General features: G+C 44.2%; 1 protein-coding gene across 2 annotated transcripts in view; it reads left to right on the top strand.

Annotated features, from left to right (window-relative positions):
- SUGT1 (SGT1 homolog, MIS12 kinetochore complex assembly cochaperone) overlaps positions 1-26,387 on the top strand; it is an 88,322-nt gene that overhangs the window by 1,946 nt on the left and 59,989 nt on the right. For both annotated transcript variants that reach the window (XM_066581474.1, XM_066581465.1), the window contains exons 2-6: positions 2,501-2,583; positions 13,754-13,799; positions 16,860-16,950; positions 21,254-21,323; positions 26,118-26,188. In XM_066581474.1, the coding sequence (XP_066437571.1) occupies positions 2,552-2,583; positions 13,754-13,799; positions 16,860-16,950; positions 21,254-21,323; positions 26,118-26,188 (310 nt within the window). In that variant the 5' untranslated portion in view covers positions 2,501-2,551. The remainder of the gene's footprint in view (positions 1-2,500; positions 2,584-13,753; positions 13,800-16,859; positions 16,951-21,253; positions 21,324-26,117; positions 26,189-26,387) is intronic.

The raw sequence follows: 26,387 nt of genomic DNA, 5'->3' as shown, positions 1-26,387 counted from the left end.
AAAATGCAGCAGACAGCGCTCGTAATTTGCTTAAATGGCGGTATGTGTTTTGGCACCTCGGAGGCACTCTACGGATTTGTGGTGCGAATTTTGGACCGCAGTCTTCTGCAGCAGCTTGCAGTATAAGTTAGGGGGTGGGGGGAGGGGCTGCACAACTTTCTCATATTGTAAAAAAAAAATCTGCACGAAAATCAGAGTACGCTACGGATTTTGAGATCTACAGTGTGCGCACTCTTTTACGGACTTTCACCGCTGATTTTGCCCTTTGCAAAGCAGTAGGGTAACGTCCACGGGGAATCTGCTATTAGTACTACGCGACAGTTCTGTTCGAGCATTGGGTGCTTTCCCTCCTCCTTAACCCCTTGAGTGGCACGCCCGGAAATTTTCCGGGACGAGCTCCACTGCTCGTAGTGACATAGCCCGGAAGATTTCCGGGCTATGTATCACTATGGGAGCTGCAAAGCACAATGCCTCAAGCTGTGATAGTGTGCTCTGCCTGCACAGACCCACAGAGAACAAAGCAGGACATTGAAAAACCAGCAGAAGATATTGCCGATCTGCTGGCAATCTCCTGCTTTGTTTACAGGTTGCCATAGAGACCATCGGCTTGTCAGAAGCAAGCCGATGGTCTCTGTGACAGGGAGAGCTTGGTGCTTGGCTGTCAGAGGACAGCTAGGTACTAGCTCTTACAGCAGAGATCAGAGAAAACCTCTGATCTCTGCTGTGTTAACCCTTTACATGCTGCAGTCTATGTGACTGCAGCATGTAAAGGGCTGTCACTGCAGCATGTAAAGGGCTGTCACCATCGGACCCCCGGAATGTGATCAGGGGGGCCTGATGGGTCCCTGTGGTAGTCCCCTAAAGGGACAAAAAAAATTTAAAACAAATTAAAATTTTTTTAAAAAAATTATTAAAAAAATAACATTTGTCTCCCTTTAGGCCTCCTTCCCACGAGCGTGACGGGGTCCGCCGCGTAATATTACGCAGTGAAGCCCGTCACGGCGCCCCCCAGAGCCCCTATACTTACCTGCGGGAGATAGCGTGAAATCGCTTCCCCGCCCACCACCGCCGCGTCACCGCCCGTCACCGCCCACCACCGCCGCGTCACCAGCCGTGTCACGTGCACGGCCGGCCGTGTCACGTGACGCGGCCGGACGCGTCATTTGGCGTCATATGACGCGCGGCGGTGGGCGGGAAAGCGTTTTTTCACGCTATCTCCCGCTGGTTACAGCGGGAGATAGCGTGAACGGACGGCTTCCATTGACTGCAATGGAAGCCGTCAGTGCGTACAGCCCGTCCTCACCCGCAGAAAATAGAGCATGCTGTGGGTGAGGATGGGAGAAATCGCGGTGCGTAATTCCGCGCTGGAATTACGCATCGTGAGCATTGTGCTATAAGGTTCAATAGAACCTAATAGCTGCGGGCAACGCAGCGGATTTTCGCCGCGAATTACGCGGCGGAAATCCGTTTGTGGGAAGGAGGCCTTACTTTGTAAAAAAACCAAAAATACAATCACACATGTGGTATCCATGCGTCGTAATGACCCAGAGAAGGAAGTTAATGCATTATTTAACCCCTTAATGACATGGCCCCTTTTTTTCTTTTTTCCCCATTTCTTTTTTTCCTCCCCCCTGTTTAAAAAATCACAACTTGTCCCGCAAAAAACAAGCCCTTATATGGCCATGTCAATGGAAAAATGAAAAAGTTATGGCTTTTGAGACGCAACTGCAAAATTAGGTGAAATTCAATGATTAGACCATTTTAAAAAACCTGCCCTGGTGGGCACGACAGGGTGGTAGGAAACCCGCCACTCAAGGGGTTAATGGAGTTCAGACAGTCAGGTGTAAATGAGCTTTAAGGGGTATTTTCGTGCTTTAAAATTTTTTTGCTACAAGCCATAAATAGATAATTCCCGAGGCCGCTGTCACTGCAGATAGCGCTGACCATAGCGCAGCAACCCGGGTTGGTATTGCATTCTGTGGGAGCTGGGCTGCTGCAGCAACCTGCACTGTTACACTGTGGTCAACACCTTCTGCTTCCAGCCCTGACCTCAATGACAGCCGCTCCAGCAATCATCTGATTGGCGGGGATCTGAGTGTTTGACCCCCCACCTATTATAATAGAAAAAAAATCCTAGAATGTCCCTTTAAATTTGCAGAATAGAGATATTCCCGCTAGAAAACCCAGATGTTCCTATAAGGAGTATCCTGATGAGTGCAAACGTTAGCGGCGATGTCACTGAGGGGCTGCCTGCCGTTATCAGGAGTGTATGGGAGGGCCTAATCGTCGGCAGTGGATCTGGAGGAGCACTTGCTAGTTGACTTTTTGATAGCCGCTAATTTGGGGGAAGTCCAGGGGGTCCAAACAAAAAGCCAGTTGTGGAAGAAAGAGTATTCCTGCTTAATCTGAAAGAATGATGTTTGGGAAGTAAGAGATGGTGGGATGTGTCTTATGTATTCGGCTTCCATTGTTGTAACTCTTCTTGTGTTTGTCTTCACAGTGTTTGCTTGCTGTAACTGAATAGAAACCGATATTGAGGGCATCGGGTACGATGACAGAAGCCGCAGGGTATCCGTCTGCACAGTGAGTCTTTCCACTTCACTTTTAGATGAAGAAATTACGATTGGTGCCATTGACTTTTTGGCAATGTTCTCTGTAAATTTTGTATGTGTCACTGTGAGACAGCGTCCTCTGAGGTGCGTAATATGTTGTATGTGTCACTGTGGGACAGCGTCCTCGGAGGTGCGTTATATGTTGTATGTGTCACTGTTGGACGGCGTCCTTGGAGGTGCTGTATATGTTGTATGTGTCCCTGTGGGACGGTGTCCTTGGAGGTGCGTAATATGTTGTATGTGTCACAGTGGGACGGTGTCCTCGGAGGTGCGTAATATGTTGTATGCGTCCCTGCGGAACGGCGTCCTTGGAGGTCTGTAATATGTTGTATGTGTCACTGTGGGACGGTGTCCTTGGAGGTGCGTAATATGTTGTATGCGTCCCTGCGGGACGGCGTCCTCGGAGGTGCGTAATATGTTGTATGTATCACTGTGGGAAGGCGTCCTCGGAGGTGCGTAATATGTTGTATGAATCACTGTGGGACAGCGTCCTCGGAGGTGCGTAATATGTTGTATGTATCACTGTGGGACGGCGTCTTCAGAGGTGCTTTATATGTTGTATGTGTCCCTGTGGGACGGTGTCCTCTGAGGTGCGTAATATGTTGTATGTGTCACTGTGGGACGGCGTCCTCTGAGGTGCGTAATATGTTGTATGTGTCCCTGTGGGACGGCGTCTTCGGAGGTGCGTTATATGTTGTATGTGTCCCTGTGGGACGGTGTCCTTGGAGGTGCGTAATATGTTGTATGTGTCACTGTGGGACGGTGTCCTTGGAGGTGCGTAATATGTTGTATGTATCACTGTGGGAAGGCGTCCTCGGAGGTGCGTAATATGTTGTATGTATCACTGTGGGAAGGCGTCCTCGGAGGTGCGTAATATGTTGTATGAATCACTGTGGGACGGCGTCCTCGGAGGTGCGTAATATGTTGTATGAATCACTGTGGGACGGCGTCCTCGGAGGTGCGTAATATGTTGTATGTATCACTGTGGGACGGCGTCCTCGGAGGTGCGTAATTTGTTGTATATGTCACTGTGGGACGGTGTCCTCTGAAGGGCTTTATATGTTGTATGTGTCCCTGTGGGACGGCGTCCTCGGAGGTGCTTTATATGTTGTATGTGTCCCTGTGGGACGTTGTCCTCGGAGGTGCTTTATATGTTGTATGTGTCCCTGTGGGACGGTGTCCTTGGAGGTGCGTAATATGTTGTATGTGTCACTGTGGGACAGTATCCTCGGAGGGACTTTATATGTTGTATGTCTCCCTGTTGGACGGCGTCCTCGAAGGTGCTTTATATGCTGTATGTGTCACTGTGGGACGGCGTCTTCGAAGGTGCTTTATATGTTGTATGTGTCCCTGTGGGATGGCGTCCTCTGAGGTGCCTAATATGTTGTATGTGTCACTGAGGGACGGCGTCCTCTGAGGTCCCTAATATGTTGTATGTGTCACTGTGGGACGGCGTCTTCGAAGGGGCGTAATATGTTGTATGTGTCCCTGTGGGACGTCGTCCTCGAAGGTGCGTAATATGTTGTGTGTGTCACTGTGGGACGGCGTCCTTGGAGGGGCTTTATATGTTGTATGTGTCCCTGTGGGACGGCGTCCTCGGAGGGGCTTTATATGTTGTATGTGTCCCTGTTGGACGGCGTCCTCGAAGGTGCTTTATATGTTGTATGTGTCCCTGTGGGATGGCGTCCTCTGAGGTGCCTAATATGTTGTATGTGTCCCTGTGGGACGGCGTCCTCGGAGGGGCTTTATATGTTGTATGTGTCCCTGTTGGACGGCGTCCTCGAAGGTGCTTTATATGTTGTATGTGTCCCTGAGGGACGGCGTCCTCTGAGGTGCCTAATATTTTGTATGTGTCCCTGTGGGACGGCGTCCTCGGAGGTGCGTGATATGTTGTATGTGTCCCTGTGGAACGGCGTCTTCGAAGGGGCGTAATATGTTGTATGTGTCCCTGTGGAACGGCGTCTTCGAAGGGGCGTAATATGTTGTATGTGTCCCTGTGGGACAGCGTCTTCGAAGGGGCGTAATATGTTGTATGTGTCCCTGTGGGACGGCGTCTTTGAAGGTGCGTAATATGTTGTATGTGTCCCTGTGGGACGGCGTCCTTGGAGGTGCGTAATATGTTGTATGTGTCCCTGTTGGACGGCGTCCTTGGAGGTGCGTAATATGTTGTATGTGTCCCTGTGGGACGGCGTCCTTGGAGGTGCGTAATATGTTGTGTGTGTCACTGTGGGACGGCGTCCTTGGAGGTGTGTAATATGTTGTGTGTGTCCCTGTGGGACGGCGTCCTCGGAGGGGCTTTATATGTTGTATGTGTCCCTGTGGGACGGTGTCCTTGGAGGTGCGTAATATGTTGTGTGTGTCCCTGTGGGACGGCGTCCTCGTAGGTGCGTAATATGTTGTATATGTCACTGTGGGACGGCGTCCTCGGAGGTTGTTCACTGGATTCCCACCATAGTGCAGCTACAAGCTGCTATTTATGGGGCCAGGACTTAATGATGAGACAATGGAGCCCCAGAATTGTGTTAAATTAGTGGGATTACTGTGCTGTGATTTTTAACGGTTTCCCGCTGCGACATATTAACCCCTTAGTTACTGTGCTTTTATGGTGGTTATGAAGGGGCCCGCAGATAGGCCTTTTTATGCTTAATCAATTTTTATTGCAAAAAATTTTTGTTTCAACAAAAGCAGAAATAGACATTTTTTCCTAACAAACAATATTTCCAATATCTAGCATTTAACATATCGCCTATTATAAGAACCCAGTCTACTGATTAGGGCTCTTCAGACGAGCGCTGTCCGCACGCATTAGAGGCACACCAAGTACGCGCTTTTATAGGAACCGTTGAATTTGCGCATCTAACAAAGATAGGACATGCGAGTGCAAACTCCTATGTGAGCTGGAAAGCACACAGTCTGCACCATGCATCGCGTGAACGGGCTATTTTTAAGTAGCTGGCATTAACCCGTTCTCGCGATCTGTTTTGCACGCAGCTGTACTGCGCAGGGACAGCACGCCTGTGAAAGCCGTTTAGACACCGGAGGTGATAAATTTAGGCCTTGTTGTTTTTTTGTTTTTTTTAATGTACTGCTTTTTTTTTCAAAGACATTTACATTTTTTAAATTATTTTCTGCTGCGCAATAACCTTTTTTATTTTTCCGTCGACGTAGTTGAGCGAGGGCTCATTTTTTTTGCGGGATGTCCTGTAGTTTCCTCAGTACCAATTTGGAATAAGTACGACTTTTTGATCGCTTTTTATTGCGTTTTTTTCTGGGAGACAGGATGACAAAGTGCATTTGTGGCGTTCTTTATTTATTTTTTGAACAACGTTCACCGTGCGGGGTAAATAATGCGCTACTTTGATAGATCGGACTTTTACAGACGCGGCAATACCAAATATGTGTGTATTTTTCTTTTATGATTCAGATTTTGTTATTATAGATATGGCAAAAGGGGGGTGATTTAAACTTTTATTTTATTTTATTTTTCGAATTAATAAAACTTTATTGATCTTTTTTTCACTTTTCTTTTAAACCCCCCTGGGGGACTACAACATGCGATGCTTTGATCGCTCCTGCAGTATGACGTAATATAGCATTGTGTCATACTGTGATTTGACAGGCAGTCTATCAAGCCACTCTACGGGGATGGCTTGATAGGCAGTCTCCTAAGGCAGCCCTGGGGCCTTTCAGAAGGCCCTCGGCTGCCATGACACCTGCACGGCTACTCCGATCTCACTGCGTTCGGGGATTTAAATGCCGCTGTCAGAATTGACAGTGGCATTTAACGAGTTAATAGCCGTGATCGACCGCGCAGCCGATTGCAGCTATTGCCCGCAGGTGTCAGCTATAATAAACAGCTGACGCCCGCACTGTATGAAGAGAGGTCGCCCCGCGACCTCTCTTCATACATACCCCGATGCTCCAGGACGTAAATGTACATCCTGAAGCAGGAACAGATTAAAAAAAAAAAAAAGTCAAATCAAGTCTAGTTAAAAAATCCTGTGTAGAACAGGGCTGTGGAGTCTGATTCAGTAGAAATGTGCCAACTCTGGCTATTAAAAAATAAATAAAAAATAAGATCTATGTTAGTGCTCCCACACACTTGGATTTTTTTAACGTGATTGTCAATGGGGCTTTCTAATGTTAAAAACGCATCGCAACTTACGTTTTTGGTGTGTTGCGTTTTTAACATTAGAAAGTCCCATTGACAATCGCGTTAAAAAAATGCAGCGGTAAAAAAACGCAAGTGTGTGGGACCCTTTATAAGTATGGTTAATTCAATGCAGAATTTCTATATTTCATAGTAACTATGGGAAGTCTTGAAATTTCCTAAATATATGTTGTACTAGCTGATATACCCGATTTCGCCCGAGTTAATTTGGTCCTGGTGTTTACACAGAAAATCTTATGAAGTCGTGGATACTTTAGAGATACCAAGGAAAAAATATATTCACCATTTTGCATGGCTCTTTGCGTTACCCAGGAAATACCACGGGGAGGCAACCATACGACGTTTCCTTTATATAAAATGACATCAGGAAGTGAGAGAATTAGATTCCCTACGTAAAATTTGGACGCTAATTCTTTTGCGCTAGAATTGAATAAGAGTTGGGACCCATTAGCTTTTCCTATTTATGACATAATCAATGCTCGTGCCAAATTTCAAATTTCTATGACATCAGGAAGTGAGAGAATTAGATTCCATACGTAAAATTTGGACGCTAGTTCTTTTGCGCTAGAATTGAATAATCGAGTTGGGACTCATTAGCTTTTCCTATTTATGACATAATCAATGCTCCTGCCAAATTTCATGCTTCTATGACATCGGGAAGTAGGAGAATTAGTAGTGAGTGAGTGAGTCAGGGAGTCAGTGAGGGCTTTCGTCATCATATATATATATATATATATATATATATATATATATATATATATATATATATATATATATATATATATATATATATATATATATATAGATATAGATTTATCTAAAACATTGATACCTGGGATGTATAATGAAGCTCAAGTGTTTTCTCATTTGGCTTACTGACTCCACAATCCTGGTGTAAAATGAAAACGTTTCCCTCTCAAAACCTTTTTTTTCAAATAAAAACATACACATAATATGTATTGTTGTGTTTTAAACTTTGTGAATGACGTAAAAAGTATTTAAAAATGTAGAAGTTGCTATTTTTTGTCTGTTCGCCTTGCAAAAAAAAGGCAATAATGAGCGATCAATCGTATGTACCCGAAAATGGCATCAATGACTACAATTCTTCCTGCAAAAAATGGAGACCTCGCAGAGCTGCGCATGTGTGAGAATAAGTTAGAGGTTTTGCGATAGAAATTCTTTATTTTTTTTTTCTGTACAAGTAGTTACCAAGTTTATAGTTTGTATTGTTCTAATTGTTATCACTGTAATCCTATTGACCTGCAGAATGAAGGTAACATTTTATTTATGGCGCACAGTGACTGCTGTAAAAAAAACAAAAAAAAACAGAAAAGTTTACGATTGCAGTTTTTTTGCTACTTCTACCTTCTAAAAAGCAGATTAAAAAGTAATGAGAGTAACGTGTAGCGTAGATGGTATTAATTAAAACTGCAGGTTATCCCTCAAAAAAAGGCCTCATACAGCTCTGTCGATTATAAACATTTTCTGAGTGTTGTGATGTGGTGACAGGGAAACTATTTCAGTTCTTTGAGTGCATTTTAGCATTTTGATCACTTTTAATTCCATTTATTTTCCTTGAAGCCTTATTACAAAAATCTGCGCTTCCGGCAATGTTTTTATTTATAAGTGTGCTTAAAAAGTTTAATTCTGCAGGTCAGTACACTTCTGTTGATACCTAATTTTATATGGGCTAGTTTCCCACCAATAGTGCTGTGTGAGGGTATTGTTTTTTTCTTGTTGCGGGAGAAGTTTTTGTGAGTCGAGCCATGCAAAATTGGCTATTTTTACCATATTTTTTTTTAAATAGAATCTTTTACACTGTGTTCACTGTGTGGGTTAAATAATGAACCATCTTTTTTTACGTGGGACAGTACAGACACAGCTATACCAGTTTTTTTACCTCTTTTTTTATGATTTTTTTTTAAACATAAGGGGGTAGTTTTTTGTTTTTTTTTTCTTTAACAAAATATATTTTTTAAAGTGCTTAAACTATTAGGCTGGGTTCATACAGGGCAGATTTGCAGCAGTTTTGCCGCGGATTGCTGTTGCATATCCGCACTGCGGCAAAACCGCTGCGTTTGCAGTGCAATGCAGCACAAATGAGATTTGCCAAAAAGCTGTTCTCACAGGACGTATTTTTTCCGCCCAGCCGCAGTGCGGAAATGCAACTGCGGCGCGGTTTTAAAAGATGCAGCATGTTCATTCTTTGGTCTTTTCCGCGGCGCTTTTTTGTCCATAGACCTCTATGGACGCAGCCAAAACCGCACCAAATACGCGACAAAAAGTAAAAAAGCGCTGCGGAAAAAAATGCGTGCTCATTTTTCCGCACGAAAATCTGCAACAAAATCCACATGCCCAAATTAACCTTTGAAGCAGTTTTGCCGCAGAAGCAGTTCTTCTGCGTCAAAACCGCGGCAAATCTGCCCTGTGTGAACCCAGCCTTAAAACAAGAAAGCAGTGAAGAGGCATTAAAAAGCAAAACAAACAAAAGGGGGAGGCAGAGAGACTCGTTTCCACAGAGAGTAAATCTAAGCCTAAACTGTTGTTCAGCTCTGTAAATAGTAAAAAGATTCACACGGAAGGAGTAAAAAATTGTATTGTGCTGAGGAGAAAGTAAATCTGTTAAATAGTTTGTTTTTTTTCTCTCCAGTGTATTCACTAAGGAAAGTAAAATGCCGTGTTAACCCCTTAGTGACTAAGCCTTTTTTTTGTTTTTCCATTTTGTTTTTTCCCTCCTTTTTAAAAATCATAACTCCCTTATTTATCCATCGATGTCGCTGTATGAGGGCTTGTTTAATGCGGGACGACTTGTATTTTTCAATGGTCCTTTTTTTTAATGTACCATATTTTCAAAAATTAAATTCTGCCATCTTTCAGTGCATCTTGTTTCTACGCCGCACAACCTGCAACAAAAACGACATGATAACTTTATTCTATGGGTCAGTACGTTTACTACGATACCAAACAATATAGTTTTTAATTATTTTTTTTTGCTGTACTACTTGTATTTTTTTTCCAAAAGATATTACATTTTTTAAAATTATTTTCTTTCGCCATCTTCTGCGTACAATAACATTTTAATTTTTTCATTGACATAGTCTGTGTCTAGAGAAAAGAAGGGGGATCTTTACTGTAAGGCTGGGTTCACACTGGGCGGATTCGCCGCGGCAAATCCGCTTGTGGCCGCTAATCCCGGGATTAGCCAGCCATGTGGACGAGATTTCTCCGAAATCTAATCCACATGGGACGGTGAATCCGACGCTACAAAGCCGGCGCTGCAGCGCGGATTTGCCGGCCGCAGCATGTTCATTTTTCTTCTTCTTCTGCTGCGGCCACGCTCTCCTCTATGGGAGCGCCGGCTGCAGCGGGAGAGCGTGAGACCAGGCCGCTTCAAAACCCGCAGCTAAGTGCCGCGGGTATTGAAGCAGTGGATTCCCGGCGGAAATCTTGCGTTTTTTTTTTTGCTGCGGCAGTGTGAACCCAGCCTAAGAGCAGTGAGACTATGAAACTCTCTGCCTGTGGACATGATGATAGTGTTCTCATAAGGTTCTAGAGGGACGTGGACGCTTTTCGTAGAGCGTTACAATGTTACATGTTGTAGTCACTATTTACTTCAAAGGGGTTGTTGATCCAGGGATTATTCTGATTGCTAGACTTGGGGGTTGTGAAGAACCCCCTCCCCCCCTCTAAAACGAGGAAAATTGGCTTCTATTTCATTTGGGCTTTTTCGCCTTTCTCTAGATCAGCGGTTCCCAAACCACACTGATGGTGCGTATTTTTACTCTGTGCCTTGGAAAATCAGTAGTATTTCCACTGTGTAAACCTACCCTAAGGCTGGATCCACATGAGACTGATTTGCAGCGGAATGTCCACAATGGACATTTTGCAGCAGATCAGCAGCTGAAAGTCTGCCTCAAAACCCTTTTTTGTGCTGAATTCACCATCTCATGGAGAAGAGATGAATTTCACAGGCGCAGAAATTGATTTTATTGAGAGCTGTGGCTGCAATTACAAGCACTGGCCACTACACAGGGGTTGGAGCAGCTCTAACGCTCCAGTGTATCCCAACAGGTGTTGCCTGGAAAACCCATATGATGTCAGCTGAGTGATTCCCAGCCATGTCACCATGGTTTGGAATCGCTACTCTAGTGAAATATATGCTGTAGAACTAGTCTAAAAATCTAAGTGTAGAACCGATGGAATGTGCTTCGGATTTGCAAATCTACAGAATTCCAAGACGAGTAGGAGGAATTTTGTAAAAGTGGTTGCTGTCAGACAGCTATTGGGTTTGAAAAGGTAAATGTGAGAGTATTAAAGGGGTTGTCCCGAGGCAGCAAGTGGGTCTATACACTTCTGTATGGCCATAATAATGCACTTTGTAATGTACATTGTGCATTAATTATGAGCCATACAGAAGTTATAAAAAGTTTTATACTTACCTGCTCCGTTGCTGGCGTCCTCGTCTCCATGGTGCCGACTAATTTTCGCCCTCCGATGGCCAAATTAGCCGCGCTTGCGCAGTCCGGGTCTTCTCCTCTTCTCTATGGGGCTCCGTGTAGCTCCGTGTAGCTCCGCCCCGTCACGTGCCGATTCCAGCCAATCAGGAGGCTGGAATCGGCAATGGACCGCACAGAAGCCCTGCGGTCCATGAAGACAGAGGATCCCGGCGGCCATCTTCAGCAGGTGAGTATGAAGACGCCGGACCGCCGGGATTCAGGTAAGCGCTGTGCGGGTGGGTTTTTTAACCCCTGCATCGGGGTTGTCTCGCGCCGAACGGGGGGGGGGTTTAAAAAAAAAAAAAAACCCGTTTCGGCGCGGGACATCTCCTTTAAGAGAGTTTAGTACAAGAGTTAGGAAAGCTTTACATGTTTTTTAGTCTGTAGTCTAAACTATGTCTTGCATGCAGTTTTACGGCAGATGACAGTGTTTTTTACAAGTGAAACACCTACAGAATTGCTAATTCCTTTTATGTGACTACCGTTCAGAAGAATGTGACTTATCAATAACATTTAACACCTGTTTATGGACCAAAATGATACCTTTCTTAAATGTTCTCTAGTGTCTTGGCCACCACCAATAGCCGATAATGTCTGTATGCAAAGCCCTTTGTTTGGATTTGAGGACTTTGTTGCACTGAAATTCAACCTGCCTGACCCTTTATATATTTTTTTATTTATTTTTTGCTGAGCAAATCAAATGTTAAAATGTTGGTGAACATGTCACACAATAGATGGTCAGGTTGTCGTTGGAAGCAGCAGGTTTGGCATTCCAGAGACCTCCCTCACACAGGCATTTGCAGAAACGTTGACTGCAGTTTCAGCCCCGTTCCTGCAGCGCTGGCATGCGTTGTGCCAGCGTTTTGGCTGTGTTTTCAGCGGTGCTGAAAAAAAAACGCAATACACACCTAGCAGGTGCTGTTGGTACTGTTGTATCTTGTCTCCCCCAGAAGAATGGGTGCAGACAAGCTGTACGCCCACAAGCAACACCCACAACTTCATTGGCTGGGTCGGAGAATGGGTTACAGTATGTAGCCTCCCGCCTCATGCCACTGACCCGACAACCGCTCTCCTTTGTGCCCTTACCGTCTTCTGCACTTGACTGCGCCGGAGCAGGAAGGGGAGAAGAAGGCAGAGCGTCAGGGGGACAGGACACTCCGACGCTCTCCCTTGTCCCCATCCCGGCTCCTGCACTGTCAGTCTTCTCAGTGCCGTCACATATTGCCAGCATTATGCGACGCGGGTGACTGACTGCAGCGGAGCAGGGATGGGAGAAGGCAGAGCGCTGGGGGAATGCAGCGGAGGAGGGGCAGGGTGGAACTACAGCTCTGACCCCGGCAGGGTAGGCCGCCGGGGAAAGTATCACTGCGGACCTACGAGCCCGAGCTTGACTGGTTGCTGGCCCGGGATATTGACAGCGGGGGGAATGCAATGGATGATGATGAGGAGGAGCAAGGGGTGAAACTTACACCGCCGAAGCATGAAGGGAAGAAGGTCGCCAGGGGAATTATGACAGCGAAGCTAGGAGCACAGACTAGTGGATTCTCCGGCCCAGCCAATGAAGTTGTGGGTGTTTGTTGTAGGCATGCAGATTGTCTCCACCTTTTCTTCTGGTGGAGGCAAGATACAACTGTACCGATGCATCAGCTTGCTGACTCTCATTAGCTGAGCCAGTCAATGAATGGCTGTGAGTGGTGCATCGAACTAGCTCCAAGAACCAATCACAGTCATCTATTGCTGGAGGCGGGGTTCTCAAACCTTGCTTACAGCAATAGATGATCTGTCGATGCAGCGGAAGCCCGGAGCAGCGCCAGGGCTGATTTTCGGAGTAGGGCTTATATTTCAAGCCCTCCATACACAAATCTGTGTGCGGTCAATGCTGCCAAAACTGCGGCACCAAGCTGTGGCGTGTTTTCAGCAGTGGTGAAACCGCTGCCCATTCATTTCAATGGGCGACGCAGGGCTGAAAACAGCCAAAGATAGAACATGCATCGCTGTCAAAGTGCAGCGTTTTGACGCTTGTGTGAACAGCCCCATTGAAATTTATGGGAGCGTTGTACAGCAATTAGTGCAGCGCTGAAAGCACAAAAACGCCTGTGAGGAAGACCTTAGAGAACATGGATACTTGCAGATCTCATTTTCCCAGCATTCTGCTATGTAGCTGAAAACTGCTGGTTGGGTTGTTTCCATTTATAAGTACAAAGTATGACCAACCAGGGAGGGCCGGAGTGCTGAATCTTAGAAATGTTTTCCTCGCTTTATACAAATGTCTCAAGAAATTCTTATATGGCTGCAGAAGTCTACAGTATTCCTGCTCTGCCGTAGACCACCTATACTTGCCCTGTGTCCCACCGGAGCTAGTCCTATTGCTCTAGGTCATAAAGGGCTAGCAGCAGTAGTTAGTTGTAGCTAGCCTTGTTAAGAGGTAATATCTTATCTTTTACTCATGTTTCCTTTCTTTTTTAAATCTGCAGGTTTTCTAATAGTTTCATAACTGAAAATCCGCAGAGATCATTGGAGGTAAGGGCTTCTGAATTGATTTGAACAATTGACTTTTCACAGATTATGCAGAGATGATTTTACCCCTCTTATCTTGAACAACTATGACCCCACTAAAGGGAAATGAACGAAATTGAGTAATAATCGTCTCATGTAAATGCAAAAAAATCGTTTACTACCGTGTTTCTCCAAAAATAAGGCCCTGTCGTATATTACATTTTGCCCCAAAAGAGGCACTAGGTCTTATTTTTGAGCATGCCGTGTTATACTTACCTAGCAGGCTCAATCCAGGCTCCTCCCACTGCTTTTCGGAGCTCTGACATGCTGAGCCGCGGCATTGATAGGCCAATTTGTAAATCCCGCCTCCACAATGCGATGGCTGTTATTGGTTTTTCAACCGCTGCTCAGCCAATCAATGCAGCTTTCGATAAACCAATCACAGCCATTGCATTGGTTCATTGAGCGCTGCACTGATTGGCTGAGCAGCGCTTGAGAACCAATCAGAGCTATTACTTCCTGGAGGTGAAATTTATGAATCCTGTAACTGGGAAGTTATTTTCTGTGGACGAACGAGGACTGTAGAGCGCACAGCGGAGCTCTGGACAGCAGCAGAAGGATCTTGACCGAGCCTGCTAGGTAAATGTGTATATATATTTTTATGTAAAGCAGCTAGGGCTTATTTTCCGGGTAGTGCTTATATTTCAAGCATTCCTGAAAATATGGGTTGGACTTATCAGGGAAACAGGGTATTTATTCACTTCTTACAGCTGATTTTCAGTCAGCATAGAAAACATTGCTGGATCGTGTGCTTCTCGCTGCATATAAACCCTCCTGGCTCAACACTTCATATAGAAGGTGAAGCGCTGAGCAAGAAGCCCACAATCCAGCGGTGAACTTTGCCTGTCTAAACGCTCTGCAGCTTTTGGACGTCTCTTGTCCCGTCTGAATGGGACCTAAGGGTTAAGCTTTATTCAATAGGCAGCAGTTTATTAGTTCTGAATAGACTGGATGTACAATGTCTGTAAGAGAGTGACTTGCCTGAGACCCAACAGTAGTTCTTATGAGGGTCTTTAACGTAAACTTACGCACTATGGATGGCGTTGAATTCTGCAGTGGGGGCTGGCTGTTTCCAATAGCTAGCTGCCCGCTGCAATAGCGTGGATTCATAAGAACAGTGATCCCCACTGTTAACCCTCTACATGCTGAGATCTTTGTAGATTGCTGCATGTAAAGGGTTTACATAGGAAGCCAGCTCCCTCTGTGACGTCATCAAACCCCCATGATGTAATTGCGGAGGGCCGATGGGTTGGCAGGGTAACAGAACGCCAGATCCTGGCATCCCAGCTGGCTATTGCCTATGATCGCTATTATAAGCGATAAGGCATTGCAGTACAGAAGTCCTGCAGTGCCTTATAGGGATAAGAGCTGTTATGGTGCAAGTCCCCTACAAGAATCTAAAAAATAAAATTAAAAAAGTAGCAGTAAAGAAACCCTTTTTTTTTTTTGTACATTTTCTCCTGTTAGTGTAAAAAATCCCATATATTTGGTATCATCATATCCATAACGACCTCAAAATAAATATACCCTGCACAACAAAAAATGTAAAAATAGAACCTAAAAAAACAGGCAAAGGGCTTATTTTGTTTGTTTTGTCTTTCAAAAACGCAATAAAAGTGTACGTATCCCAAAATGGTACCAAGATAAACTATAGCTCGTCACGCAAAAATCAAGATCTCACAGAGCTCCGCCCATGGGAAAAAAAAGTAATGGATGCAGTGATGAAAAAATAATTTTGGAAAAACCTAAAAAAATTTATATTTTTTGCTATCGTCGTAATCGTAAAGTCCCACAGAAATAAATCTATCATGTCATCTATGCTGTATGACTAACGCTGTAAAGATAACAAGGACAAAATAGTTGTTTTCTCTCCCTGTTCTGAAAAAAAAAAAAAAGTTAAAAAAGAAAAAAAGCAATACATTACATGTGCCTAAAAATGTTACCAATTAAAACTGCAGTTTGCCATGCAAAAAGTAAGCCCCCAAATGGCACACAGAAAAAGAACTTATAAATTATGGCTTTTGAAAAGTGGTGATGAAAATACCCCAAACAATCGTTGCTCCTCATGATCAAAGTAGGCCATGTCCTCAAGGGGCTACGGTTGTGACTTCCCACTCTTCTGGTTAAGGCCCAATGTCCACAGGCAAACGATTTGCGAAATGCATGCTCATTTCCGCAAATCAAGCCCCCCACAGGGAAGCCTGGGCGTCCGCAAATGGATTAAAGCATGCAGATTTGTTTTGCGACCCTTTTAGTCCGGAAACAATTTGCAGCATGCCCCATTTTTGTGCGGTTCCTGCACGGACGGCTTCCTTTGAAGCAGTCGAACTGCAGTGCCTATGCTCACCTGGCTCGGGGACACCGCCAGAACTGAGGACCTTGTGAGTATGAGACACGGCTCCCTGTCATCTGAACTGTAAGCTCCATAACTTAGAGGGAACTTGTCATCAACTATCAGCTGCATGGACTATGGATGCTGTCTAATGACATGACTTGTCTCGTAGGTTGTCCTCTCGTTGACATTTCGCTACTGCAAGCAACCGATTTTTCTTAGCAGATACCGCAACTTGATTTAGCCCCCCCCCCCCCCCACCATTATGGATGTGTAGATGTGCGGCGCATCCGTTAAATGTTGTCTCCTGTAATGTTTAATATTCTGGAGAGCTCAACTAGCGAATATCTTGATGGACTTTTGCTTCTAATGATTTCTGCTTTCACTAGTGTGATTGAAGCCATTTCTCTTCAACCCCTGTAACTGTAGATTTGGTATTCGTTTTACTGTCATTGGCGATGTATTACCTGCCTCTAATAAGAAAATGCAGTTCTGTAAATGATCTGCTCTATTCATTACATTACAGGTAATCACTGAGGAGCAGAAATTCCTTGTCAGACATTGTTATTGATTAGGCTGATGATTCTCTTCTAGACGTGCGGAGTTTAATCTCTCCACTACCGAGGAGAGCTCTTCTCACACGCATTGTACAGCGAAGACAAATGAATAGCAAAACTCTGCTTGAATTACAGGAGCTGACAGAGGCGCTGGGAGAGGAACCAGACGATGCCGAATTATACAGCCAGCGAGCGTATGCGCACATACTGCTTCACAATTACAACGGTAACCGTCACCCTTTACACTTGGATCTCCTTCTATTAGAACATCACATATCACATTTCTACTTATTCAAAAGCGCTGCGGAATAAGTTGGCGCTATACAAATAAAGATTATTATTATTATTCCCTCTTTATCAAAATTCAGCAAAAAGAATACTAGACTCCTCCAACTAGAATTTAAATTGTCACTTCATTAAAAAAAATTATATAAAAGGTGGATCCCACTATAAACTGGTTGGCCCACTGAAAAAATGGGAGTGAAGCAATAACATGTATAAATCAGACACTCAAAGAAGACTTTGTCAAAAGCCACACGTTATTCATAGGTTGGCTCACTTTTTTTTTGGCCCTAGCTACCTTTTGTCATCTTTGTTAGAAAATCTTTCCAGCCCCCTTTATTTCACTGGAGCAGAGAATGCAAGTTTCTACATAAATCTATAGCAGGTCCTGCTATGTATGAAGCTATGTTGACCCTACTACTGCCCCCTATAAACTGCTAGGGTACTCCATTGATACTCCTGTGCTCCAGCCAGACTTCAGCAATGACTGTTTATATCACATTTAATATCTCTTACGTTTTCCATCTGCTCTGAAGATCTCATCAGGGGTTAAACTTTGCTATCTAGAAACTGTTTTATTGCTTTCATTGGAACTGTGATGCCAACTGATGCATAGTTGTGACATTGATAGCGGTCATGAGATGCCTGCATGTATGTTACCCGGGACCGGCCATCCTTTCTTGACAGACTGCAGGTGGTGATTGGCTAGTCTATTGGTCTAGATGTCTGGAGGCCCCGTTTCACATGAGTACTGAAGGCCCGCCTTGCCCCCTGTTAGAATTTAAAGCGTAACTCCTCGGGGAAAAAATAAATAATCATGTCACATTAAGGCCTCATGTCCACGGGGAAAATCAGATCCGCTGCAGATTCTACATGTAGAATCTGCAGCGGGTCCCTCCTGCCCCGCGGACATGAGCGCCGAAAATAAGAATTTAAAAGTATTTACCATCCGGCGCGGGCGGAGAAGATCAGCTGTTTCTCACGGCCGGATCTTCATTTTCGGCCGGCGGATGAATTCCTGACGCCGGCGGCACGTCGCCGGCACGTCGCCGACGTGCCGCGCGCATGCGCCGGGCACATCCGCCGAGCCGAAGCAAGGAAGATGCGGCCGTGAGGAACAGCTGATCTTCTCCGCCCGCGCCGGATGGTAAATACTTTAAATTCCTATTTTAGGTCTCCCGCGGATCCGGACGGCTTCCATAGGCTTCAATAGAAGCCCGCGGGAGCCGTCCCCGCGGGAGACCCGCACGAAAATGGAGCATGGTCCGGATTTTTCCATGCTCCATTTTTTTTTAAATCCCTTTTATTGACGATCCGCGGGTATTTATCTACCCGCGGGTGGTCAATGCATCCCTATGGGGTGCGGATCCGCATGCGGGAGATCCGCTGCGGATCTTAAATCATATTTTGCCCGTGGACATGAGCCCTAAGGGTTTGTGCAGAATGGGTTTCAGCCTTCTGTCGAAGGTATACATCACTTGAATGGAGGCATATAAATTTACTTAACTTTTCGCCTGTTTTTGAGGTATCCTGAGATGATGGATGTGAGATGACGGTTTTGAAAAGGAAAATGTTGCATTATTTTGCTGGCAGTTGAGTAAAAAACTAACTTAGAAAATTAATTATCTTCCATTATTTACTTTGGGATATCTCAAGACAGATAAAAAGGTAAGGTACATATCTGTCTATGCTTGGAACACCTACTTAACCCCTTAAGGACCAGGCTGTTTTGTACCTTAAGGACCAGACACTTTTTAGGGATTTTACCTATGTAGCAGTTTTACTGCCCTATTTTTTTCCCTTTAGCTACCAAAATAATTTTTGCTGCTTTTTTTTTTTTTTTCCCCGTGACATATGGGGTTATTTTTTAAATCTTTTTCACTGGCGTTTTTGCCTTTTTTAGTTTTATTGGGGGTAAAAAGCTAAAAAAAAAAATATTTTTTATTTTTAACATTTATAGTTCTTAAAAAAAAATAGTATATTTACACTAAAATAAAGTATGGGAATGGGTTCCTCATTTTGTTTTTGGATGTTTTGATATATAATATGAATGGTTTTGGATTACAGGGCGCATATAGCGACGGTTTTGGTTGGTATCTACTCTGGGTTATTTTCCTTTTTATTTTATTCTGTAAATTTTATTTTTACTTATTTATGTAGTTTTTTTTTTTTTTTTACCATCTATGTTCCTCATTACGTTATATATGAGACCTTTGGGAGACATTCACAGGTGTTTTGTTTTTTTTTTGACACTTTTCTACTGTAGCTGGGACATCCATAGGAGCCTCAGTTACAGGGAAAAACATCCCCCTGTAGTGGCAATAGTCACTGAAAGAACTGATCAGGGTCTGCTGGGAACCTGCAGCTCTGTTATGCCAGGAAATCCCGACTGTCACGTGCCCACGAGTGCCATGTAGCCTGGAAAGGAGAAGGCAGAAATGGTTAAAAACTGCTTCTCCCTTCTCCTTCGGGTTCTCAGCTGTGACTACCAGATGACAACCAGACCTGCTTCTGCTTGATTGCAGAAGCTTTAATCCCGCGTCATATTTTTACTATCATTTTACTAAATTTACAGCGCTTAGTCCTTAATGGGTTAAAGTGTTCACAGCCTAACACAGGACCAAGGAAACAGAAATTTGTAGTGCTGAAAGTGTTCTCATATAGTGGTGCTGCTTGAGTAGTCCCTGCGCTTCTGCACCTCTGTTTAATTTCTTCTTGACTAACAAAATGGTTACTCTCGAGGGTCAGGTAGTCAAAAATGTGAGTTACCCTGCTGAGGAGCTATTTTATTGGTATGGGGAAGATCATCACCAGTGGCTAGAGTGGTCTCCTAATGTGGCAAATAGGAAAAGGATAGAAAGCAATAGAAACAGTCTGGTTGGCTAAAATGTTTTTTCAGTGCACATCTATGATGGCACTAACAGGTTTCCCCTGCCCTTAAAGGACAGGAAATGGGGAGAGTGGGACGCAGCTATTAGGTCTCCTCTCAGCCTTCTTTTTTGTAAGCTAAACATTCTCGGATCCTTTAACCGTTCCTCATAGGACATGGTTTGCAGACCGCTCACCATCTTGGTAACTCTTCTCTGAACTTCCTCCAGTTTGGCTATGTCTTTTTTTTAAAGTGGGGAGCCCAGAACTGGACACAGGTCCGAGTTGAGGTTCAGACCTGGAAAGACAACTAGGAAGTTTATTATTTTTATATTTTAATCTCTATAACCATATTGTAAAGTCAAAGAAAGCCCAATTAACCATTATAATAATTTTAAATGGTGAGCCTTTTCTTTTTGGCTACTGCTGACTTTTGCTGATGTTTTGTATTACGTGGAGGTCTGGGTGGCATTATAAGTCTCCTCACACCTTCTAGGTACTCTCCATAAGGAGAAATGATCTCCTTCCTGACTCGCACCTATAGTCTTCTCACCCAAGCCAGCAACCTGCTGCACACAGATGAGGAGCAGTCACCCCAAAACAGCTGCCTGTGCATGGTTCTTCTGGCTTTGGCTTACAATTCCCAGTCATTGTTACAAGGTTTCATTAAAAAGTCTGACATTGACTTGCAGGAATGCTGCCTTCCAATTCAGAGGTATTGTTCCACCTTCCCATTTGCATGGGCGCCTGTGTAATTGATGGATGTTAGCAGTCTTCCATCCCGCTATCTGCTTCGTGCAGTCTGTCCCTACTGTTGCTAGTAGCAGAGTTCCTGACCCCAATTACATCCAAAAGCTAGGTTGAAGCTCCTGGGCACCTATGCCAGGGCTCATCAAATGTCACTTGCCATCTATACAGCTTCTGCCTTCTTTTATGGCAGAGCAGCTTTTGTAGGGGCACCCAATATAGCTGTCCCACTAATTATCCCCGCACGCATTCATACAGAGCAGCTGTATATATGATCGCCGTGTTGATTTTATTGTATGGTTTTAAACTGTATCTTCCCTCTGCGACTGTGATAGACAAGCATTACGATACAGTTCTTTGCTTTTTGCTATAACACACATTGCCTTTAGTCTTGATAATGTCATGTTATCACACTGTGCCCACTATTATAGCATATCCTTCTGAGAATCGTAAGCCGCTGCACAGGCCCTTCTGGGAAATCCATCATATCAGGATTGAAGATTTTGTAAGGGTTAAGTTGGTTTGCACCTGCATGTGTTCACGTACCATTGCAGATATAGTTTGCGGTGAGCGAGGCTTCCCAGTGTAATTCAGGAATGTGTTTGAATTCTCAATGCTTTGGTTTAATGCAGATGCTGTTTTGGATGCGAAGAGGTCCCTGGAGCTCCAGCCTAACAATGCCAACGCTTTCCTGAGGAAGGGGTAGGTGTCACTACTAGTTTCCAATTACATTTATTACTGTCTGCAAACCTCTGGCCATACAGCGTTAAATTGGATATTCATCAGTGCTGCTCTAATATGGATGAAGTTGTCCTATGAAAAGACTAGGAATACCAATGAGCAAATGAGACATGTTGACCGTCAATTATACAAAGCTCCGTTATTACACAAAAACCCACAACTTTGCAACTGCAGTGAACAGTTTACACCCCGTGTATGAATGACGGCTCGTCTTACTGTATCTGGGGAAGCTGTAATGTAAACTATAGTTTCCTTTTTTTCCCCTTCAGTCCCGAGCTATAGTATTGCCAGCCGTCTCCGTCCCCTGGAAAATGGATGTTCTGATTATGTTCTTTGCTACAGGCAGCAAGCACAAGGAAATGTGCAGATCAGAAAAGCGTTGATATGTTTAATGAGTGCATTTGATGTGAAGCCCCCCCACTTTGCTTAAATCAGAGACATTTTTACATTCTGCTTCACTCTTTCGCTGGATTACTTTGTTACCATGGCAACTGCAATTTGAAAGTTGTTTCCTCTCTTAGAGGTTTTCTGATTTGCATGATGTCATTGTATTAGCAGAGCATGTAATCTTCTTCAAAGTGCCCTTTCTGTGCCCCACATGTTCTTGTAGCAATCTACACGGGGCTCAGATGTCCTCTTTTAAAATTATGTTTCATGATAATCTTGTCAAACAAGCGGGGATGGATTTCTGCAAGAGGGAAGCATAATCTGACACGTTTATTTGTATTATCTGCTAAAGGAGAGAAGAATAAAAAAAAAAGCTTGTATTTATGTCTATTACAATACACAAAAATGTAACTGTGTGTAAATCATATATGTACATAAATATTCCCCATGTTCTGACATCAGAGTATACGTATTACCCTAAGGTATACTACGTAGAGTAGGTGCCTTGAATCCCTCCTGGAAGACGTAGTCTGTCACTGGTTGTAAGCAAGGCATCGACCTTGGCTGGCTGCTCATGTAACTCGATCAAACCCATACTTACTCCTAAGGCCACTCCCGCGCATACGCATTTTACAGCAACCTTTTGAACACTGTAATTGCGGTACAACGCTCCCATTGATTTCAATTGGACCTCGCAGACCTGCCCTCGAACAGCCAGTCTATTATTGCTAAAAAAAAAGTCAACTACAAAGTATAGGCGACCGTGAGACCCCGCGTCCACTGAAGTGTAATAAATCACGTCTGCAGTTGAAGGTTAAAAGGAATCCGTCACGTCCCCACGGCACTATAAAATGTTGCGATTTTCGAGAGCTGCCCGCTTGATTTTGTCGCTTATTATTACAACTCCTCACCCATTACAAGGATGGGATGCGTTAAAAAGCATTGCGTTCCAAAACGCCAATAAAAATCGAGGCAGTTGGCTGGCGCCATGTGTGATGGTGACCGAAGTCGTCCCAGCGATTATCTTTTCTGTGCTTTCACACAGTTTTTAACTATTATTGATGCTAACGCAACAGGGAGCTGGGTGAGGTATTTCCTATACTCGCCCGCTTTCTGGTTCCCACAGTGCCCGCGCCTGAAGTCCGCCCACATCACTGAAAATCCATCTCCTTACAGTGTCATGTGCATGTAAGTCTATGGAGAGCATATGCATGGCACTGTATAAAGAGTTGGATTTTTGGTGCTTTGCACAATCTTGAGCTGTGATAACGTTTCAGTATAGAAAATAAGTCGCCCAGCTTCCCGTTGCGTCCCCTAACGGCACCGTAACTTAGTTTTATAGTGCTGTGGGGACGTAATGGATTCCCTTTATCCTTCAGCTGTGGACGTGATTGATTTGTTACACTTCCGTGGTCGTGGGGTCTCACAATCTCCTATGCTTTGTGGTTGATTTATTTTCACAATAATGAACTGGATGTTTACAATAACTTGTTTTCTTCATTAATTTTCGGGTTATAAATAATTAAAAAACGTAGAAATCAACTTTTTATTTTATATATTTTAGTAATGTTACATAATAAAGAACTATAGGAAGTGTTCGGTCTTAATTCAGTCGAAAAACTACAATGGGGAGGTGTCTGTGAGGCTCCACATCCAAGGTTAAAGGTGTTCTGCCATTAAAAAAAACATTCTATACTCACCTATTGCTCCTCTGTCATTCTACTTACCAGATCTTCACTTCACTTATCTTCTCCCGTCTCCTGCAGTACAGGGGGTCACTTCACCTCCAGCTGGCTGATTCCTCTGTTTCCTGTAAGGTTACGTACATTGCCGGCAGTCACCTTCCTGTCAGCCAATATATGTTACGTCCTAGTTCACAGGCCAGCAGGGGGAGTGCCGATTTACTTCAGAGACTGCTCATGCCAGCTGTCTCGTCAATAGATTAGAACTCCTTCCTAGGCAGTGAATGCTACGGCACAGGGACATGACCTTCACTGACCCGGCTGGAAAAGAATATGAGGAATACTAGCTTCATAATGAGCCAGCCGACGTGCGATGAGCTGATCCTGGGGCACTGCAAAAGCTCAGCCAGGAGAAAATGCGGTAAGGAGACTGACGGGGAAGAAATAAGTGAGTATAGGATTTTTTTTTAATGACAAAACCCCTTTAAGTGAGCGGCCAGAGATCACTTCCACTCACAGTAAACTGACAACTATTTGTGGATGAACGATTGCCTATTTGCACAGCCCGATTCTTGTCTGATTTTATGCTTGCAAAAACAGGACGACGAACTAGAAGTGAATGTATTATTATTCATCCTTCAGTCGCTTACAGCACTTATACTGGAGATTATCGTTCATATTCACTAATAATTCGATAATTATTCTGTGTTAAAGGGCCCTGAGACATAAAAATATCGTTCCTTTTCAGGAAGTCCTCGTTACCATTTCCCAAGCTTTATGCAAATGAAGGGAGACGTGTCTGCCGGTCACTTCTGAGCAGAGAGCCTGCTGCTTTTTCTGCCCACCATTCCTAGTAGTGTGTGATTAATGTGTCTGCCTATGTCATGACCAGCATGCTGCTGTAATCTTGCATATATAGGATGCAGGAGCTTACATGGTGTGAATATCCATTACATGTTATTCACATCTCTTTAGAACAGTGTTTTCATTGGTTGGGGCAAGTCTCTCTGTATTCCCATTAGTGCAGGGTTAACCCTGGCATGTTCACTGTGGGTATGCCCAAAATCCATGTAATTGCAAATGTGAGATCTCCAGCAGTTTTGACATGTTCTTCAAGCATTTATATTTCGGGGTTAACCCTGAAATCGGTAATTTGCCCTCCTTCAACAACACCCAGTGGAAACATCTTCTCTCAAGTGGGAAACATTTTATTTACATGGGTAACGTAAGAATTTCTAGTCTAGGGCAGGTGGCTGAGGGTGTCTTGGGTACGTGTAGGTGACTTTTGGATTGGTTTAATAGGGAGTAAACCAGCTCATATGTTCCTATTTCAAAACGGGCCTTTCGTTCTGTATAGCCTGACAATCCTACGTGGTCGGCACTGTACGTAATACAGATCTTCATTTGAGAAATAACTTATTTTAACTTATTGCAACAGCGGTATTGTGTATTTTTAAAGGGGTAACAAAAAAAGGTTATATGGCTCTTAAAATAAAAAAAAATTTGAAATCGACCCTGTTCCCGCGGCCCCCTGTACAGCACAGCTGCCCGCTTCACAGATCCCGGGAGAATCCGCTCTTCATTGTGCACGTGACCGCTCAGCCACTCAGTCTTCACAGGCCATAGTAGAATCACCACTGAAGCCTGTGAGTACAATGAATGGCATATGACTGCCCGCCGCTTCCTTGGGGTTCTGGGGTGTGGGCATCGGGGCTGCAGCGCTGGACAGGGATAGGTGAATATTCAATTTTACTTTATTTTAAGGCCGTATAACCTTTTTTTTTATGTCCCAGGGAACTCCTTGTAATGATTACCGTATATACCGGCGTATAAGGCGACGGGGCGTATAAGACGACCCCCCAACTGTCACCTTATACGCCGGTATACAGTGGAGAAAAAAAAAAATTCATTACTCACCTCCCACGGCGTTCTGTCGCGCTCCGGCAGGATGTCGCTCGCTCCGGCAGGATGTCGCTCGCTCCGGCAGGCTGTCGCTCGCTCCTCGTCCCCGGCGCAGCATAGCTTTCTGAATGCGGGGCTTGAAATCCCCGCTTCCAGAAAGCTAATACACACGCCGGCAGCCATGACATCATTGAATGGCTGTGATTGGCTAAAGCACACGTGGCTTCAGCCAATCACACTATTCAATGACATCATTGAATGGGTGTGATTGCTAACACGTGCGCCTTCAGCCAATCACAGCCATTCAATGATGTCATTGAATAGTGTGATTGGCTGAAGCCACGTGTGCTTTAGCCAATCACAGCCATTCAATGCTGTCATGGCTGCCGGCGTGTGTATTAGCTTTCTGGAAGCGGGGATTTCAAGCCCCGCATTCAGAAAGCTATGCTGCGCCGGGGACGAGGAGCGAGCGACAGCCTGCCGGAGCGAGCGACATCCTGCCGGAGCGCGACAGAACGCCGTGGGAGGTGAGTAATAAATTTTTTTTTTTTACACTTTTTTTTTTTTGTATTACCGGCGCATAAGACGACCCCCGACTGCAGAGCAGATTTTTCGGGGTTCAAAAGTCGTCTTATACGCCGGTATATACGGTAATATTAGGGGAATCCCATTTATCAGTGATGCTCTTTATTAAATATTTTCAATTGAATGTTGAATGGTTTGCACTTAACTTTTTATAGATATGATAATTATAATCTAATTGTTTAAACTCCTCTTCTTACAGGGAGGCCGAATTCCACTTAAAGAACTACTCTGCAGCAAAAGACACATTTAAACAAGGCCAAACATTAAATTGTGAGTATAGATGTGTATATGGAAACCTATTGTGGACCGCTGTTTTCAGGCTAGTAATGTTGGTTTTAAGCTATCGCTGTGTAGCGTTGGCTCTACTTTTAGGGCTACTATCTTCCTGGAGGGAAACCTAATAGGGGAATTACTTCTCATTAAACTTAGCCCAAAGAAGGTCTCAAGAGGAATTGTCTAACTAATCTTT

Source organism: Eleutherodactylus coqui, chromosome 1 (assembly GCF_035609145.1).
Source record: "Eleutherodactylus coqui strain aEleCoq1 chromosome 1, aEleCoq1.hap1, whole genome shotgun sequence".
In the NCBI taxonomy this organism is placed as follows: domain Eukaryota; kingdom Metazoa; phylum Chordata; class Amphibia; order Anura; family Eleutherodactylidae; genus Eleutherodactylus; species Eleutherodactylus coqui.
Note: the sequence above shows the minus strand (reverse complement) of the source record. Positions and strands in the feature narration are given on the sequence as shown.